This window comes from Idiotropiscis lumnitzeri, chromosome 13 (assembly GCF_059441095.1).
Source record: "Idiotropiscis lumnitzeri isolate Australia: NSW breed Sydney's pygmy pipehorse chromosome 13, RoL_Ilum_1.0, whole genome shotgun sequence".
NCBI classification, from domain to species: domain Eukaryota; kingdom Metazoa; phylum Chordata; class Actinopteri; order Syngnathiformes; family Syngnathidae; genus Idiotropiscis; species Idiotropiscis lumnitzeri.
In genome coordinates this window covers 17076221-17095076 of record NC_142403.1, presented here as the reverse complement: position 1 = coordinate 17095076, position 18856 = coordinate 17076221, and the positions used below count along the sequence as shown (strand labels likewise).

At 41.3% G+C, this 18856-nt stretch overlaps 2 protein-coding genes across 7 annotated transcripts in view; one reads left to right on the top strand and one right to left on the bottom strand.

Moving 5' to 3' along the window:
- echdc2 (enoyl CoA hydratase domain containing 2) overlaps positions 1 to 18856 on the top strand; it is a 36854-nt gene that overhangs the window by 4220 nt on the left and 13778 nt on the right. The window lies entirely within an intron of this gene.
- lrrc52 (leucine rich repeat containing 52) lies at positions 4854 to 17996 on the bottom strand. Its single transcript, XM_088312395.1, has 3 exons — positions 17493 to 17996; positions 16521 to 17059; positions 4854 to 8648 (listed from the first exon to the last, which is right to left on the bottom strand). Exons 1-3 carry the CDS (start codon positions 17600 to 17602, stop codon positions 8335 to 8337), a joined length of 963 nt encoding a protein of 320 aa, XP_088168521.1. The 5' UTR covers positions 17603 to 17996; the 3' UTR covers positions 4854 to 8334.

Here is an 18856-nt window from a genome sequence, read left to right as displayed (position 1 = left end):
GAATCGTAAAATTGATTTGGTTGTGCAGTACAGGAATTGCAAAATTACACCAAAAAATCTGTTCAAAATAAATGTGTTGAACAAAAAAATTACACCAATAATGAATTTATATTTATTCAGAATAACATTTTAAAGATATATTATATATTAATATAATATATTTGGAAATATTTTTTATCTCCTTTAAATCACATAAAAAAAATAAATGGATGATTTTTGGCAAAAGGTCAAAATCTTGTGAAATTAAAGTTGTATTTTTGTATTTTTTTAGAAGAAAGGTTGGACTTTGGCATGAACAAGTTGCACATTTTTTATGAATAAATAGTCTTTTTACACAAATTAAATTGTATATATTTTAGAAAAGTTGCAAACTTTTGGAAAATGGTGAATATTTAAAAAAAAAAATGTATAGTTTCATGAATGAGTTTCTTTTCCAGAAAAAGTGGAACAATTTTAATAGTTCTCTTCATCTTTCTATATAGTATTTAAACGAACGGTTTTCGATCCAGAAAGTTGTGCATTCCCATTAGAATATATTTGTTTATATAATATTTTCCACAAAAAATATATATATTTTTATAAAAATGTGGCTAATTTGAATAAATGTCACTTCTGTAAAAAAAAAACTTGTATATTTTATGTTTAGAGAGATTTATAGATTTATTTACGAATTAACCTTTCAAAAATTAAGTCATATATTTTCAAGAAAAATAATTATTTTCTATTGTTTGGTTCACTTTCAAGCTTCTATGGAAAAAAAAAATTGTCGACTATGTTGCATTAGAAAAGTGCTCCCTATTGACGTGGGCGAGCGTGAATTTCCACAAGTAGCCTTCCACAAATTCACTCACTACTCCGGCATGCAAATGCAGCTGGCCGTGCTAAATCCATTAGCACTTTAGCCTCCAGTCACCAGTTATCTCTGTTATCAGCCAGGCGAAAAAAAAAAAAAAAGGAAAAAGCTACAAAACCCCTCAAAGAGACACGTTAGATGAACGACTTTTATCGAGAGGGTCCATTTACATGATGACAGATGATTCTTCATCTTCATCGGCATTCATTCATCATGCTGTCAAGGGCACAAGAGAACATACAACACGTCAGACTCTTTCAACCACACTGAAGGAAACAAATTATTACGCGATTTGCAAAAGATTTTCACGAGAAAAAGTATTTCTGATTAAAAAAAAAAACATGGTGAGTCAGTTTTTTTTTTAATTTTAGTTATAAATTTTCCTTTTATTTTTTGCAAAATTTTAAATCCATTCACAATGTTCTTTTCAGATATTTTTAGGGAGGTCAGCAAAACATGTAAACACTCTGAGCAAACAGCAGAAGCTGCTGTCGATCACGAAGCTAAAAAAGAGAATTGTTTCTGGTCTCTTTATGTCACAAAGTATTACGGCTTTTCCTGTACCATCCGTGAAATGCTGGGGGTCACTTGACTTCATTCTTGAAATTACCTTTGACACAAAACACACACGCCGAGTGCAGTATGTCAATAGCAAAGCGTCATATAGGTGAAGTGAGGGAAGCCCGTGTGCAGAAGAACAGGAAGCAGTTGTTTCCCTCCCTCTTCTTTCCTCCTCATCTCTTTTGTATCGAGTGAATTTGGGCCAAATGACTTTTTAGCTTGCAGCCTCCGCATTGACGTTCGACTGTGATTCCTGCCAACTCATCTCACTTCTCTTCTTGCTGCATATTCCCATCTTGCACAAGTCCACCAGTTGTGTATTCAGCTTTTTTTTTTTGCCACTACACTAAATACAACTTAAAATCTGAAAGTTATGGTTTGATTTGACACTTAAACTATCCCGATGCTAACTATGTGTTAGTTACACAGTAATAAATATTGCCAGAGCTGGGCCGTCTGTGCCAGGGGTGGAACGTTCTTGGCCCTCCAGCCAGATGCCCATTTTTGGGGAGGGAGGTGACAAATTAAATAAAATAGGTTCGATTAACAACGGTTTTAGTCCGGCCCACGAATCGACAATTTTTATGAATAAGGCCGGAGGGTCGAGGCCGGAACTGTAATGAGATCGCGGCCGGAGGGTGGGGGACTATCCAGCAAAAAAGGGTCAAGTGCACTGCTCTGATAATTGCCAAGGTGAGCAAAACAGTGAGCAGCATTATCATTTGGGGATCTGTCATCGATACTTAAACCCCCCAAAAAAATAAAAAATCTGACAGTAAGTACCGGTTTGATCTCCCTTGCCAGTACACTGAAAGAAAGAAATCTTGAATTTACTCAAATTTCTTTCATCAAGTGGTTGCACAAAAAAACATCATCTGGATCCAGATATTTATTTGAAGTGGACTTTACAGCTACCTCATAAAATATATCCAAAATCTGGATCCAAATGATTTTATTCTGTGCAGCCACACTGGTATCAGCGAATACAGTTCGGAGATGATCTGAGAGATCACAGAATTAAATGAACCTAAGTCAAGGAGGACTGTGACACTTGACTGATGATACGAGGATGAAAAGACATAATGAGACCTCATTCAGGCTACCACCTCGGAAGTGTGTGTTCGCGAGTGCGTGCGTGTGTGTGGTGGGCCTAGGAAGCCCCCCTCCCCGGGAGACACAGTTCGGGAAGGAGAGGAGATTGAGGTTGGGAATTGTCGTCTAAAGAGTTTAAATCGGGATAGGTCCAAGAGAAGGGGGAGGTCCGGGGGATTTGCGCGTCACAAAATGGATGAGGCGGGGGGGGTCCTTGGAGAGGCGATCTGATGGTAATGAGTTGTTCATCTCAGAGGAGGACCTCGTCTATTTCCGGACGTCGGAAACGTTCTATTCTGAGACTTCATGTGACAATGCTTCACCTCTCATTAAAAGTGAAGTGCTAATTTTAATACCTTGGCGCTTACTCGATGCATAGATTTGTTTTGTATCCCCAATTAGGGGAGGGAACGTATTAGGTTATAAATGTACGTACACGCATTGACTCCGTAAACAATCACAGTGCAGCTGGCTAACAGATGTCGTGGTTAGCGATATCTAGCTGAGAATATGTCAAAAAATCAGAAAAACAACATTTCAAAAGATGTAATAATGGCTTTAAACCTTGACCTTACCCTAATAACCTTACCTTGACCTACCCTTGAAACCCTAACATTGACTTAAAACCCTACTTTAAAACCTAAACTGACTTAAAACCCGACTTTGAAATTCTATCACTGGTTTAAAGCCCTACTTTGAAACCCAAACTTTGACTCGAAACTCTACTTTGGAATCCCAACATTGGCTTAAAACCCTACTTTAAAACTCCATGCCTTCAAACTCTACATTGAAACCCTAACCATGACTTAAACCCCAACCAAACGCCCCGCTTTGAAACCTTAACCCTGACTTGAAACTCTATATTGAACACAGATTTAAAACCCGACTACTTCAAAGCCCCATGACTTGAAGCCCTATTTTGAAACCCCAAAACTGATTTGAAAACCTTACTTTATAACCCAAACTGATTTGAAACCCTACTTTAAAACCAAAACACCGACTTAAAACCTACTTTGAAACCCTAACACTGATTTAAAACGCTACTTTGAAACTCTAAATATAACTTGAAACCCTAACACTGACTTAAAACCCTACTTTAAAACCCTAAATTCAACCTGAAAACCTAGTTCGAAACCCTAATCCTGACTTAAAACCCTACCTCAAAACCCTAAAATTAACTTGAAAGCCTACTTCCTCTCCCCAACCCTAACTTGAAACCCCAACCACTGACTTAAAAATCAGCAACTTTGCTCTGGAAGCTTGCTGTAATGACAGACAGACTGACTGACAGGCAGACACTTCACATCAACGACAGGGAACAAAAAGTACCAGAGGCACAACAGTATTGCTCGGGATGACGCTTTGTGTGTGCGTGTGCTTGGTCTGATCCCGTTATTTCTCTAAGGGGGAAGTCCATATAGACTATCTAATGAAATAAGTCAAGACACACACACACACGCACACACACACTGCACCAGCCTCCCAAGGCTGCACACGAGCAGTTTGTTCTTGGACTAGCATGCTCAGCGCAAGCGCACGTATTGTAAAACGAGACGGCCCGTCCGGGCTTAATGGAGGCTGAAGCCGGCATCCACGCAGGTCGACGTCTGCGTCAAACGGGAAGCTCGCCTCACTTGGCAACGTAGCATGCCGTGTCACTCCTCTCGTCTCGCAGCGTGGACAAAATATGGATGGAAAAAGTGACTTTTTAATGGCTTGCGTACGGATAGTTGACTCTCTCGTGTGCCCGTCTCGTGTAAAATTCAACAATAAAGTCAATCTTGAGTTTGTAGAAATGTCTGTGATCACCTTGCTGACTTCCAAGTACCTTTATGTCCCATCTAAAGCCTTATGATCACCACATGGCGGTCTTTTGCTGACTCAAAGAGGTATAACAACTCGTTTCTCACCTTGCCTCACATCTGGATTTTGGTCTGTTTTACTGCCGCTTCTCTCCCTCCCCACCCCTGAGAGAGGCTAAGCGGTGATGCGCGTAGTTGACGTCATTGCTGTACCCACTAAAAACCGCTCCGTCCGAAGTGAACAAAATTGGGTGGAATAGCTTACTCAGTGGTTACTTATACCCATCATATTGGGTTGAGGATTTCACCCAGCATGTTGGGTCAACATTTCGATCCAACAAGAGAGAAAACCCACAGAAAAAAAATAGTTTTACATTGTCGCCCATGTATTGACGTGAAGGCACGTTTAATGGACAGATGGCGATGGGAATCAGTTAACAGTCCATGCTGAGAGAGAGTGGCAAGTGGCGCAGTGCCCTAGGACCCCCATCCAGCAGATGGCGCTGTGACAGGTGTCTGTAAGAAAGGATTGAAAAATATTGTTTGTTCCACTGCTCATCCGTAAAGTCTTTATTGCTCATGATACATGGTGTACAAAATGAAAGGAAACTCTTCAAAGAAAGGACAAAAGAAAGCAACATCGGCAGGCGTATGCCACTCAAATTAATACTTGTACACACACTCACACACACACACACACACAAAGTGGGGACCGTTTGGTTGTGTTGCATTTGGGGACCTTGTGGAGTCCAAACCTGACCATGTAATTGTGGAAAGCAAAATTAAGTTAAATGAAGTTTTAAAGGCTGCACATGTTGTGTTTTTAGGGGGTGGGGTTATAATTTTAATAAAATGCTAGACATTATTTGGAAATGCTTTTGTGCCACAAATAGGCCAGATGTTAAAAAAAAAAAAACATTTGGATAGAGCTTCCCATTTCTTTTGAAGGAAAAAGAAAAACGGCTATCAAATATTATGTAATTAAAGCAAACCAAATGCAAGGGCCCCTCGTATAGGAATACGCATGTTAAAAATAAAAATGTTTCAGAATAAGGCTGGAGGTGTGTGTGTGGTTAATGTTGATGCTATGACTTTAACCGCGCCCTTGACGTTTATCTTGTGTGCGTGCGCGTGTGACAGATGCAGGAAATGTGTGCGTCTCATGTGGCGACACATTTGGACTACCGATGATCGTAGCTGGTTGAAAAAAAACACAGCATGTATAATTTGTTTTCTATTTAATAGCAGGAGTCAACTGCACAATTGACTCATATCTATAAGCAATCCTGTCATCCTCATAAAATGTTATTTTCATATTCAAAATTATTTCTCAAGCATTAAATAATGACAAATGATTTTAATGCTAACCAACTGTAAAAAAAAAAACTTCCAGCCATAATTTATTCTTTTTTTTTTTTTTTGCCCTTAGTGCGCCGTGCCAATAATTTCCCCGGTTATTGTTTAAGGACATTCCCGTGTCGTCCTGCTCACTGACAACCAAACGGCCTTGGTGGAGGTAATAAGGGTCAGCTCGCTCCGTGACGGGATTCGTCGTGAATCAGTCGTCTCGGCGGCTCAATGGGATGTGGTGTGATCTTGTTGCCCCACTTACACACGCAAACGCCCGGACACACGCGCATACACACGCACAGAAAGCTAGCCTCTCGGCCGAGGTCGGCCGAGCCAGTCACTTAGATTCCTGTTGAGCTCGGCGACGCACTCTATCACTCTGACATGGTCTCCGTGCGTTAGCCTGATCCACTTCCCCCACCAGTGCAGGTTGGCATACAGGAAATAGCCACGTGTCAAACACACACACACACACACACCCCATCGTTTCTCTACACACACGACATTAAAGATAGCTTGCGCGTTTTTTTGTTTTACATTCATCCGTTGTTTTTTTTGTTTTGTTTTTTTTTTTTGGTTCGAGGTACGTTGCATGTGTTTTGTGTGTGTGTTTATGGAAAGCTGTATGAGCATTTATTTCAAATCCTTGAATTCCATTTTCAGGTCAGTGTACTAGTACGCTCTTTGTCCTCACTCGTATTTTACAAGTAATGTTTTTCCACTACTGTATGGTATTTCTGCATGCTAGTAGGACTACTTTGGCATATAGGACAATCACATGACAAGGGAAGCAAAACTACGAGTGGGCATTTTGCTGCTACTAGTACGGTCCAGCAGGCTACTAGTACTATTTGTAAATAAAAACACATTAGATATCAGAGTTGGGCCTAGCAGTGTTACTAGTGCAGCAGTATGCCAAGCTGTTGGAAGCATTTATTCAATATCCAACTTGTGAATGAAATTATCCATGTACTACTATCTTTTTATACCGCACTAGTAGAATTCTGTTACTAGTGAGGCACAACTGTGCACCAGTTGACACCTTACTTGCAGTACTACTATATAGTACAATTCCATAATGACTTCAATAGTACTAGTAGCACACTGTCAACTAGTTCAGTTGGATATCAAGAATATCAAAAAATAAAGCTCCGATATCCATCAAAAGGGCCATGGACTAGAATGCTCTGTCACACGAGTAGTACAACTACTTTGCATGTAACTAGTGAGGCAAATCTACTAGTGGGCATTTTGGTGCTACTAGTACAACACAGGAAGGTACTAGTAGTGCCTGACACATGCCTGTGTGAAGGTTGGGCCTACTAGTTTCCTAGTAAGTTTTAATTACATACTAGTTGGCCAAAAGTGGCACTATTTCTGGAAAAAAACATTAATAGTAAGACTGTCATTCTACTAGTGCGCCATTTTGTTTTAAGGGAAAAGAGCGTTCTCGTACATGGACCTTCAGATGGACATGATGGATATTGAATGAACTGCTCAAACAGATTTTCATCTGTTTTGGGGCGTTATTGTCAATTATTGGACATACTGGGAAGTGTGTGTGCGTGTTTGCGTGTCATTCAAATGTCTTCTTAGCATCACACAAGTGTTGCCAAGAGCATCAGCCCAGTGACAAAAAAAAGCGCTGTGTTCTAATGAGAATTTAGTGGGATATGGTACAAAAAATGTCTGACAAGCATTGCATGTCAGAGGAGGAGCTTGGTTTAGCCAGGGTTGTTATTGGGAGTTACCCACAGCTTTTGCCACATTGGCATGTTACTGCACGCTTGTGCACTGTGCTTTTTTTTCCACATGCAAATCATTTGTAATTTTGTAGGATGAGTTTGAAGTGAAAGTGTTTTGGGGGTGTATTTTTGTGTACATTTTTTGTACAAAATCCTACTAAATTCCCATTTAAATTATGTTTGTGCAGGGGATTATTGCTCTCAATATTTAAGGTTTTCCCTATTCCCGAGGTAAAGGCATACAGTTCAACTTTTGGCTTACACACGCGTACACACACACTGATGAACACACACATTCTGTCCTTGTGTTGAGGAATATGTCAACAATAAGAGGCTGTTTTCGGAATCTTTTTTTTTTTTTTTTTGCTCCCTAATCACTATACAGTGTTGCCTTGCATATTCACATTTTTTTGCATTATAATTTTATTTTATTTTTGAATTTCTAACTTATCGATTATTCACTATGAAACTCACCTATTTGCTGTTTTTAATTTCAGGACAAAGTCTGGTCTAATATAAAAGCAGTGCTTTTCTGACATATTGTAGAATCTTTAGACGATTCTAAACCTTTTTAGAGGAGCCTCATTTACTTGAAGATTATCGTAATTTGTGGGGGTTTGGGACGGAGCCGTGTTGCAAAATTGGACCATCTTGTGGATGTTGGAGGCTACTATAGTCCAACATAAAATCACTCTTGGATTTTTTGCTATACGCAGCAGGGTGTGGCTTGGCCTTTTTCTAGTGCCCAATAGCTGTTCACTAATTTCCCTGATGCATTATGGGATACATGAGGGTATAACTTACTGTATACTTGCTACACAGTCCAAATGTCAAACTCGCTATATAGGGCACTATACATTGGCTAGGGAGTGATTCCGAACACAGCCAAAATCCACGGATGGAGTCTTTGGTCTCAGAGTCATCGGCGGCATCAGACCTGCACGCCGGGCTTGCTCACGTCCCCGTTTCCCTGCTTGCCCCCGCCGCCCCCCCTGCCGTCCTCGTCGTTGCTGTCCACTTCCTCGCTCTTGCGTTTGCTGTAGCGCTCGTACAGCACCATGAGCACGCCCATCACCCACGCCGACACCGTGCCCGCCGAGAAGATGACGAAGCCGATGGCCACGAAGAAGAGGTAGTCCCAGTAGCCCAGGCCCTGGTGGCAGTCCGCCCGCAGCTGCATGCCCACCTCGGCCAGACGCCGACCCGCCAGCTCGGTTGGGCTGTGGCACACCGTTTGGCCCTCGTCTGGGGTGGAGGGACAGCGGAGGGAGGCGTTATTAGAGAATAGGAAAGGAGGAATTGTTGTGGTAGAAGATTTGCATGTGACATCACAAGATGCGTGATCAACATTGATGAGTTTCTCGAGCTGGTGAATATTAACTCATTCAATACCATTGACGGCTAAATACGTCTTTTTTTTTTTACTCAGCTGGGACTGAATGAGGACCCAATTTATCATTAATGGATGAATACACGTTTTTTTTCCTGACGGCATTGTATCCTATTTCTGCCTAAAATGGCGAATTAAGTCACAAAGTCACAAGGGCGCTTTCATCCTCCAATGGAGCAATCAGACCCAAGAGAATAATCGAGGAAGCATCAAACCCCCCCTGACCCCTCCCCCCCTCCTTTTTAGCATCTGACTTCATCTCTCATTAGCGACACGCTAATTGACATCCTCATCATCACTCACCCCCCCCCCTCCACCCCCCCCTTTCATGCTCAGTTGACTCTGCGAATAAAAATGACGCGAGAGGACGAAGGAGAGGAAAGACAATTAGACGGAGAATGAGCATGGGACAAATGTCCAATTTGTGTTTTTTTTATGGACTACATAGTCAATGATTCACTTTCGGCGCTCTGAGGCAAAACGGATTGATTGTGCTTTATGGAGTTCGGTCAAGCAATTCTTCGCGGAATTAGTCTTCTAATTAATGCAAAGCGAATGTAAATGTGAATTTAATGTATGGAATATCAACGTATTAGATTTTTTTTTAGGTGTTATTCAAATTGTCTGTTTTGGGCATATCATTAATTCTACCTAGCAATAAGTTGCGAAAATTGCCAAATTAATATACTGTCTAAAATAAAAGTCAGTTGTTATAATCGTTTTTATTTTCTTACAGCCTGGATTGACGTTCAAACAGCATGTTTTATTTTTCTATTTGGGGCAAAAATGAATTCTGCCGCACAAATATTGCCATCAATTTCATACGTAGTACATACGTTAACATGAATTAATACTGTAAACATGGATTTTTATCATTTGTAATTTAATTGTGACATTTTCTTAAGGTTTGTATTTCATTATATATTTTTATTTCGAATGGCCTCCACAAATTCGAAATTCCATTTAAAAAATTGTTATAATTATTATTATTTATTATTCAAAGAATTGAATGTGATTCGAAAAAAAAATATTTGAAATACAGAGAATCCCTCGTTCATCACAAGGGAAACATTCTGCTATATAACGACACAAAATATTTGTACCCCTCCCACAATTTTAAACTGATTAAATACACGTTAAGCACTTTAAAACATACTTTTCAAACACAGTTTAAATGTATTCAAATACAAAAACTGAAATTACAGTATGTACTGCGTCTGTGTGCATGGAAGTGCCTTTAAGAGGCGGAGCCTGGTAGGGCGGATTTAATGGCAGCTCGAATGACAGGTAGCAGAGGTTTACTGTCCATGATCTGTTTTTCTCCGTAATACAAGCTATCCCCCCCCCCCCATATAAACAAAACGCCCCACCAGAGAAATGAGTCTGGCCACTTTCCCTTTGGCTAATGGCTCACGCTGTCCATTAAAGTGCGCTCGGACACCAGGGAGGCCAAAGGGTCCAAACATTGCAGATGAAGTGATGAACAGTCGGGACGATTCTTGGTCTCGACAGGTTCCGAGCACTTCCTCCTCCCCGACACACCTGACACCGCCGCTTCAACCCGGACATTCTCCGTCAGCCTCCATCTGCGTCCGATGACGCTGATGCATGGCCGTCGTATATGGAAATTACATCATGGGACGCCGCTGTACTCTTTGTTGTTACAATTTGCCTGTAGTCTCATGTGAAGACGTGACGATTACATTTCTGAATACAGTCATTCGTCGAACGAGATTTGAACCCGGGACCTCTTGACTGCAACATTATATTGTGATTACACCACTGCGAGACAACAAACTTAATAGCAGCCTCGGAAGGTCTTGTCGTGCAACTGTATTGGAATTCTCTGCAGGTTTCAGGACAAATGCAAATGAGTATGTAATGAGTTTGATCCAAGGTTATCAAACACTGCCCACATCAATACCACCCAACGTCGACACGCACTTTATTTGCAAGACTTTAATTCCAACTTGATCCGCTCCATCTACCGCTACAAAGGAAGGCGAATAAGTAGCGCTGGCCGTTTTCGAGTGGACTTTAGTGCGTGACAGATAAGAGTGCTGACAAGTGGCGCAAATGTCAAGGACATCCCTGACAGAGACAGCTTTTCCTGGCCTGACTGATGGGAAGTGGGGATAATAATAATTGGGGGGGGGGACTGCAAAAAAGAAAGTTACAAAGAAACAGGAGCCAATTATGTCTTTGTTGAACAGAAAAGGCAAAAGTATTCAAACGCTGGATGTATTTAGAGCAAGGGGGGGGGCGCAAACATTTTGATTGGCGGGCCACATTGGGTTCTAAAATTTGACAGAGGGGCCGGACCTGGAGCAGATGGATGGAGTGTTTTGATCACCTCACCTCATCGGAGAAAAAAATACATTTAATTTTAAAGTAAACAAAAGCATGACAACAAAATATGTCCTTGAAAACCCACAGTATTTAGAAAATAAAACATTTATTCATTTCAATTTTTTCAAGTTCGGCGGGCCGGATTAAAACGTTTAACGGGCCGCATGTGGCCCCCGGGCCGTAGTTTGCCACACCTGCCCTACACCCTAATTTCGGACAAGCGCAAAAGAAATTTGTTGAAATGGAAAATCAGGAGACGTCCGCTAAGGCTGAAGTGCTAACAAAAGTTAAGAAAACTCCAGGTTTGAACTTCAAGTTTCGTTTGACTTCTGAGACTTTTTTCGCCCCCACCCCCTTCCCCCAAACACAATCAAGTGATTATCTAAAGCTGGAGGGTTTGTAATGTGCGCTGATGCTATCAAGGAGCTTAAACGCAATCATCGCGGCACCTAAGAATAGTTGACCTTTTCCGCATTCACGCCTTCGCTCTCATTCTTGAACGTTAGTCAGAACGCCGTCGTCCTCCTTTTTCAGTTTCTCCATAACGGCTCCTCTTCCTCTGGCAGAGGATAAGTGCCGAGCCACAGTGATGGTCGGCTCCCAGCAAAAAAGCTCTTATGGCTTCCTTTTTTTTTTTTTTCATTTATTCTGCCTTCAGCCCCTTTTCAACCATCCAGCCGTTTTGATCTTCACTACTTGGCGAAATATAGTGAGATGCTCCTCTTCTACCCACGTGTTATGCTCCAGGTTAGATGCTTTTCAAAGTTTGAGAAACTCGACAAATAATGATAATAATAATTATATGAAGAAGGACGATAAAAATAATGCATACATTTTATTTTGCGCTTTTTTGGGCACTCAAAGATGCGTCATTGAAGATATATAAATTAATATTTTAAAAATAAGGAAAATAAGTCTTGGATAAAAGCATTTTTAAATCTATTTATAAATCAGTTCATCTTGAACATCCATGCAAAATTTGGATTTAAATCTCTTTGAATTTACTTTTTGGGGTTGAGTGTGGGGTGCCCTCTGAAAAAAACAAGCAAAAAAAAATAATATTATTTACAAAAAACGTGGAAACAGAAAAAAAAGCAACAAAATAAACAGTACTGTGCGTGACCGGAAAGTTTGTTACATTTAAATAGATTTTTTTTCCCAAGAATAAAACTTAAAAGATTCAGTTAAAAAGAATATCCCAGAATATTTAGAAGTTTTACTTGTGAATTGGGAGGGATGTGGGACGACCATTATATTACGTTTGAATGGCTTTTTTAAAATTGATTTATTTATTTTAGTTGAGAAAGAAATGTGAACGTCAACAAAAAAAAAAAGAAAGAAAGAAAAAAAAACTTTACTGCTGCCCAGAATTTTTAGTTAGATTTCAATTAATTATTTTTGGGAGGAATAAAAATTTATGTTTAAATGAAAAAAAAAATGTATAGTAATATCAGGAGTGACCTGTTTTTTTAAAGTGAAAAGGAAAAAAAAAACTAACATTACATTTTATATGTGAGCAATACATGAGAGTTTTTAAAAGAAAAAAAGAAAACTGTTAGATTGTAAATTAATCAACTGAAATCCACAACATAAAAATGACAAATATGTGTGTGCCACCTTCAAAAGAAGAAGAAAAAAAAATCATCTCCCTTGTACATGTGTAAAATTTTGGCTAGGCAGCACATGTAGGCCAGTTGAATTGGATATGCGTCCAATGTGATGAATAATGTACCGTATGCTGCGCCTGTATTGAATGATGCAATTGTCTTTAATGAATTCGAGTGGCGGCCTCTTCCCGACCCTGTTTTGTCCCGCTTGCTTTTGTTTTGTCACACCACCGTGACTCGTCTCTTGACTTCCTTGCAATTTCACTTCTTCCCTCAGAAGTACAAATAACATCTCTGGAATAGTGACTTACTTTTTGCACGTCTGGATGTAGAGCGCTTGTCCGAATCAGCGCGTCAGGCCATTCGACCGTTCACTGACAATTAGCGAGACAGCAAGAGAGAGTGCAACGCTGCAGGCGAGGAGGAATAAATAGAGTGGAGACACTACACGGAAGCTTTTCCCTCAAATGAATATTCACGCGAATCGCGGACGCTCTTCAACAACCTCACAGGGTGCCTGTGAGGTCAAAGGGGAAAAGGTCACAAAAACCATAGAGCAGGAAATAGAAGTTGTTGCGACACAGTAACGGATGCTAACAGCCGGTAGCATGTTGCTAAAAGGATCATGGCTTGAGACAAGCGCAGAAAAATAGTAGTGATGGCAAGTGTCTTGATAAGTTATTGTGAGATGGCAACAAATGCTAATGGATATAGTTGTTGATAAAACTCAACATTAGCTTCTTAACATTGTTAGCTTTCAGCATTGGGCTCCAAAGTTAGCTTCCAACTTTAGCGCTTACATTAGTTTCCAATCTAAGCTTCAACAGTAGCTCGACCATTAGCATTCAATGTTAGCTTCGACATTAGTCTCCGAAAGTCTGACTCCAATGTTATTTCTCATGTTGCGGCTAACGAAGCCCAATGACAGCTTCCAATGTTAGTTTCAGTGTTAGCTTTTAACTTCCAACACAACCAGTAATGTTAGCGCTAAGACCAACATTTTCATCTGATTAGCTTCTTTCACGCCTCCAATTTATTTTTTTCAGATTCCAGTGTTAGAATCTGAAGTTCTCTTCCAATGGTATTTCGGTTAGCTGAGCTCCCAATGGTATCTTAACGTTAGCTTCTAAAGTTAGTTTCCAACTCTACCTCCACTGTTGGCTTCCAACGTTAACTTTCATCATTAACTGACACATAACTGCTAAGAAAAGCCAATTTTATCTTCCAATGGTAGCTACATCACTAGCTAGAATGTTAGCTTAAATTGTTTGCATCAGCATTAGCGTTTAAAGTCTGCTTCCTACTTTGCTTCCATTCGTAGCTTCTCAAGTTAAGAGTCCAACGTTACCGCTGACATTGGACCTAAGGAATACTATTTTCCAATCTTAGTTTCCAACATTGTCTCAAGCTTCTGATGTTTGCGACATTGCCGCTAACGTTAGCTTCCAGTGTTAACTCGAACATTCGCTTCCAATGTTATCTTCATTCTTGGCTTGTGAAGTTATCTTTCAACACTACATTTCCAAAATGACAGATCAGGAAGACAAAGTCCAACATTCATTTCCAAAATTCCAAAGTTAGCGTCAACATTATCTTAAACATTAGCCTCCAACGTTAACCACCCTGCTTTCTTGCGCTGCCCTCTACATCACGCTTTCTGTTCACCGTCAGCTACGAGCGTATATCAGGCGCTCATAACATACTCCACATTTAATTACACCATTAGTTCTTGTTAAGCGTCCTTGGGCACCTACAAAGTTGCTATATAAAGCAAAGCAATTATTATAAAAAAATAAAAATAACAGCGCTCCCCTGCTCTTCTTAATCCTGAAAAAGTGATTCCCTTGACTTACACACACTTAAGCGGAGTGTCTTTAAATGCAACTCTGGTCAACGGGAGCACATTATTTGTCCGGCAACATTATTTCAACACGTGAATAGAAAGAGGAAGTGTGCAAGAAGTGACATAGGACAACAAAAGAACATTGTTGACAATGGTTCCCAAATTGGGTTCTATGAGCTGTAGTTTGGGGCTCCATGACATTATTTGCTTAGATTTTGTATCAGCACTTCATGAATAAAGTGTAGTTGTTTTTAAGAAACATGGATATGAGATTGTAGGAATAAAGTTTTTAGGAGGATTTTTTTTTAATAAAGATGTATTTTCAAGAATAAATTTTAGAATACCACCAAAATAAAGCTGTATTTTTTAATTTCATTTGTGACAATTGTCGCTCCTCCCCTGTTAAACTTTAAGTTTCAATATCATCATATTAAACTTCTGATTTTGTATCCCGAAAAATAAAAATTTTTCCCATGTTACGATTAAATTTTTCCTGGGGAAAAAAAAAGCCAATTTTTTTTAATTTTTTTTCTCTAAAAAGTAGTCATTTGTTATAACTTCAGGATGCGCAACAATGTCCCATGAATGTGAATTTACTTACCCATTTTTTTTTGGAACCTATTGATGCCGAGTGATGAGGACAGCAAAACTGCAGGAATTTTCAAAGACTTAAAATGATTTTTTTGCAATAGTTTAAACTAAACCCTAAATGGCTGAAATTTCCCACCCCTTGAAAACACTTCAAGTAACTATGTTGAAGTAATTGTCGCAGCTTCTATTTGACAACCCAAAACGCTGTCTAATTAAAAAGTCTTGCTTTGGCGCCATCTTGTGGCATCTCCAGGCAATTATATAAACCCTTTTAGGACAGTCGTCAATTACAACTATCTGCAGCAAGGCTCTTTCCCTATCCCCTTATGAAAAGCGAGGGATTACTGTGCACAATTAATTTAATTTCCGTTAGACTCATAAATGGGTCCTTGGAAAATGTTCTCCCCTGTGAGGGAGTTCCCTTGAGCCAAAAAGTTTGAGAAACCCTGCCTTAAGCACTTACTGGCTTCACACACATAAGTCGTATTGAAAATGACTTTTCCCGTCAACAATGTCCCGTGGGCTTCTCGTGCGGTCTTCATGTAGTACACACGTTGGGATAACTTTGTGCCGCTATCTGAGATTAAACTGCAGCCGCAATCGCCGCATCTTAATGAGCTGACGTGACAACAAGCAATATGGAGACCTTGGAGTGTCTTTGGAGTACTTTTAGCGATAATAGCCCCAAACGCGCCGGCTTTATGGTCTTCTATGAGGGATTTTTCTGCGTGCTGTCCTGTGTGTCAGGTGACGATACGTGAATTTGAAAATTTGCCTCGAAGACTGACACTTTAGATAGAATCATACTGATCCTAGAATTCTATCTAGCCTAGTGGTGTCCAAAGTACAGCCCGGGGGGCCATTTGTGGTCCGCTATGTGTTTTTTATTGGCTTGCCTTATATTTTAATGGTTAAAAACCGAGAAACATCACATTTTTTTAAAAGATTAAAAATAAAATAGCACAAAAATAATACTGACTCAAAAAGATTGTACATTGGTTTTTTTGGTATTTCTTATTGTATGCATAAACAGTGTTTCTCAATTATTTAATTATTTTCTGTTACGCCCTCCCCCCCCCAGCAAGAAGAAAACATTTAGCGCCCCCCCAGCACCACCCAATTTCCGCTGCAACTCTAAATAATCTCAATTTCGTTGCAAAACAAACCTACACCGTAGAGTTAATACTCGCCGTGCATAATAGGCAAGGTGAGCGCCACTGCCAACTACTGGAGTAGATGTGCAATTACACTTTATTGTAGTACAGTAAAAAAAAAAAAAAAGTATGTTCCCAGGGTCACAACTATAAGACTTGAACAGTTCCTTCATCCAGCCTCACCTTGGAACTTGAAGCTCTCGATCTGCACCCAGAGGCAGAGGTCTTCTGTGTCGCAGTCGCACCGCCACGGGTTCCCGCTGAGTCCCAGAGATCGAAGGGCCGGCAATCCGATCAGACCGCTGACGTTGTAGGCGCTCAGGTTATTCCGGCTCACGTCCAGAACCTGCAGGGCGGCGTTCTCTGCGAAGGCGTCGGCGTGGATCTCCCCGAGAGCCGGGTTGTCCGTCATCCGTAGCATGACCAGGGACGCCAGAGGCCCGAAAGTCCGCTCATCGATCTGCAGCAGAGCATTGAAGGACAGGTCCAGATAGGCCAGCTTGCGTAGGTTCCCGAAGGTGGACTCTGAGATCTCCGTGAGGGAGTTGTTGCTGCAGTCCAGGTAGACCAAGTCGGACAGGTAGTTGAGCTGCAGCGCCGGGAGGTCCCCGATGCGGTTGTTGGAGATGATGAGCTGCCGGGTGGCCAGGGGAAGATCCGCGGGAAATTGGGTCAGCTCCCGGCCGGCGCACTGGACCACCAGCTGGTCGTCGCACACGCACCTAAGGTTGAAGAGGTCCCGGAATTTTTTTAAGTTGGATACGAGGACTGTCCAACAGAAATGAAGCCGAGGCTGTTTTTTTCTGTTGTTGTTTGCTAATTGCATTCGGCTAAATTATGACGTTGATTTGAATTCGATTAATTGTCCAGCCTTCGTTCAGCCTGCATTGTTTCTTTGATTTTTTTTTTTTTTTTTTTTTTTGCTTTCTGTTGCAAGGCATTATTTAATGAGGTTTTTTTTTTTATGTAGTTTGAGTAAGCTTCAAATATGCCGCCACAGGATTGTGGGGACAAAAATTGACACACTCAAGTATGATAATTTTTACTTGTTAATCCCATAACTCCCAATTTCCCATTTGGATCATTTCCCAAATTCCTCCCTTAACTTCTCATGGTAATTTTACCCCAATTTCTTTTCCCCAACCCAACACGCACCTGTCGGGGCAGCCGGCCGTTAGAGCTGGCGAGGGGGCAGCCCCCATCACGAAGACCAAGAGGGACAGGAGCCGCAGGGAGTGGACGCCGGACTGGCGGGGGACACGCATGACGGGGGCCCGAGCCCGGAGCGTCACAGAGCGGGGACGCCGCCCCCAATCATCCTGGCCAGGCTCTCGGGATCCAACCTCTCGGGATCCAGCCTCTCTTAGTTAGTCAGTCCCAGACGGGCAACACTCCGGTGGGCGATCTTAGCGGACTTTGCCCCCCACCCCCATGGTGACTCATGCTGGCGAGTTAGTTGTCACCGGCTGAGTGCATGACGGGGGCGCCGGTTCCTGAGCCGAAGGGATGACCCGTGCATACTCCTCTGATCCGGGATGAGCTGTCTTTTTCCTCCCGCTGAGCTGCACTTCTCTCCGGTAGAGGACGGAAACTGCGTGAGGCGTCCTTCCCGCTGCTTGGCTCAGTGCACTACTGATGCTCCTGAGCGCGGAGCTGCCTCACTGAGCGCCTACGCATGTGACCACTAATGTGTGTGCGTACGTGTGTGTGTGTGTGTGTGTGAAGGAATAATTGGGGGGCTGACGTAATCAGGTGTTCAGGCGTGCACAAGACCATCTTAACTTAAATGAAAGACGACTCTCTCTCTCTCTCTCTCTCTCTCTATCTCTCTCTCTCTCTCTCTCTCTCTCTCTCTCTCTTTCACACACACTCGTGAAGTAATGAAGGTACTGTAATGACCCAGCATGTGGGCAAGGCGAGTCGCATATTGAACAGGACAAAAAAAAAATCTAACATACAAATTCAAAGTAAGAACACATACAAGTAGCTGCTGTCGACCACTACTCGCGCACAAATGCTCACACGCCGACAAACCTAAAATTGTGAATGTAGCCCAGGTGTGGGCAAACTACGGCCCGGGGGCCACACGTGGCCCGTTAAATGTTTTAATCCGGCCCGCCGAACTTGAAAAATTTTAAATAAATAAACTTTGTTAATGTTTTATTTTCTAAATTCTTTGGTGGGTCAAAGACATTGTTGTAATGCTTTTGTTCACTTTCATTTAAAATTCAATGTATTTTATTTTCTCTGATGAGGTGAGGTGACCAAAACACTCCATCCATCTGCTCCTGGTCCGGCCCCGCTGTCAAATTTTAGAACCCATTGTGGCCTATTCTCCTATTTCTTGTTAATACTCTGGCAGCAGTGCTTTGGACCAAATTTTGTTGAGAAAACCGTTGTTTGTTCTCCGAAAAGGATTGTTCTAGTTAAAACTCGAGCAGCAGTATTTTGGATCATTTAGAGACTTTGAGGTTGAGGTCCAAATTTTAGTGGCGTTCCCACGCTGCTTGTTCTCCATG

Bases quoted from the DNA above. Each gene is read 5' to 3' on its own strand.
- lrrc52 (XM_088312395.1), bottom strand. From the start codon at position 17,602: ATGCGTGTCCCCCGCCAGTCCGGCGTCCACTCCCTGCGGCTCCTGTCC. The intron at 17,060-17,492 runs GTGCGTGTTGGG...CTTCAACCTTAG, and splicing joins ACGGCCGGCTGCCCCGACAG to GTGCGTGTGCGACGACCAGC. The intron at 8,649-16,520 runs GTGAGGCTGGAT...CCTCCACCCCAG, and splicing joins CGAGAGCTTCAAGTTCCAAG to ACGAGGGCCAAACGGTGTGC.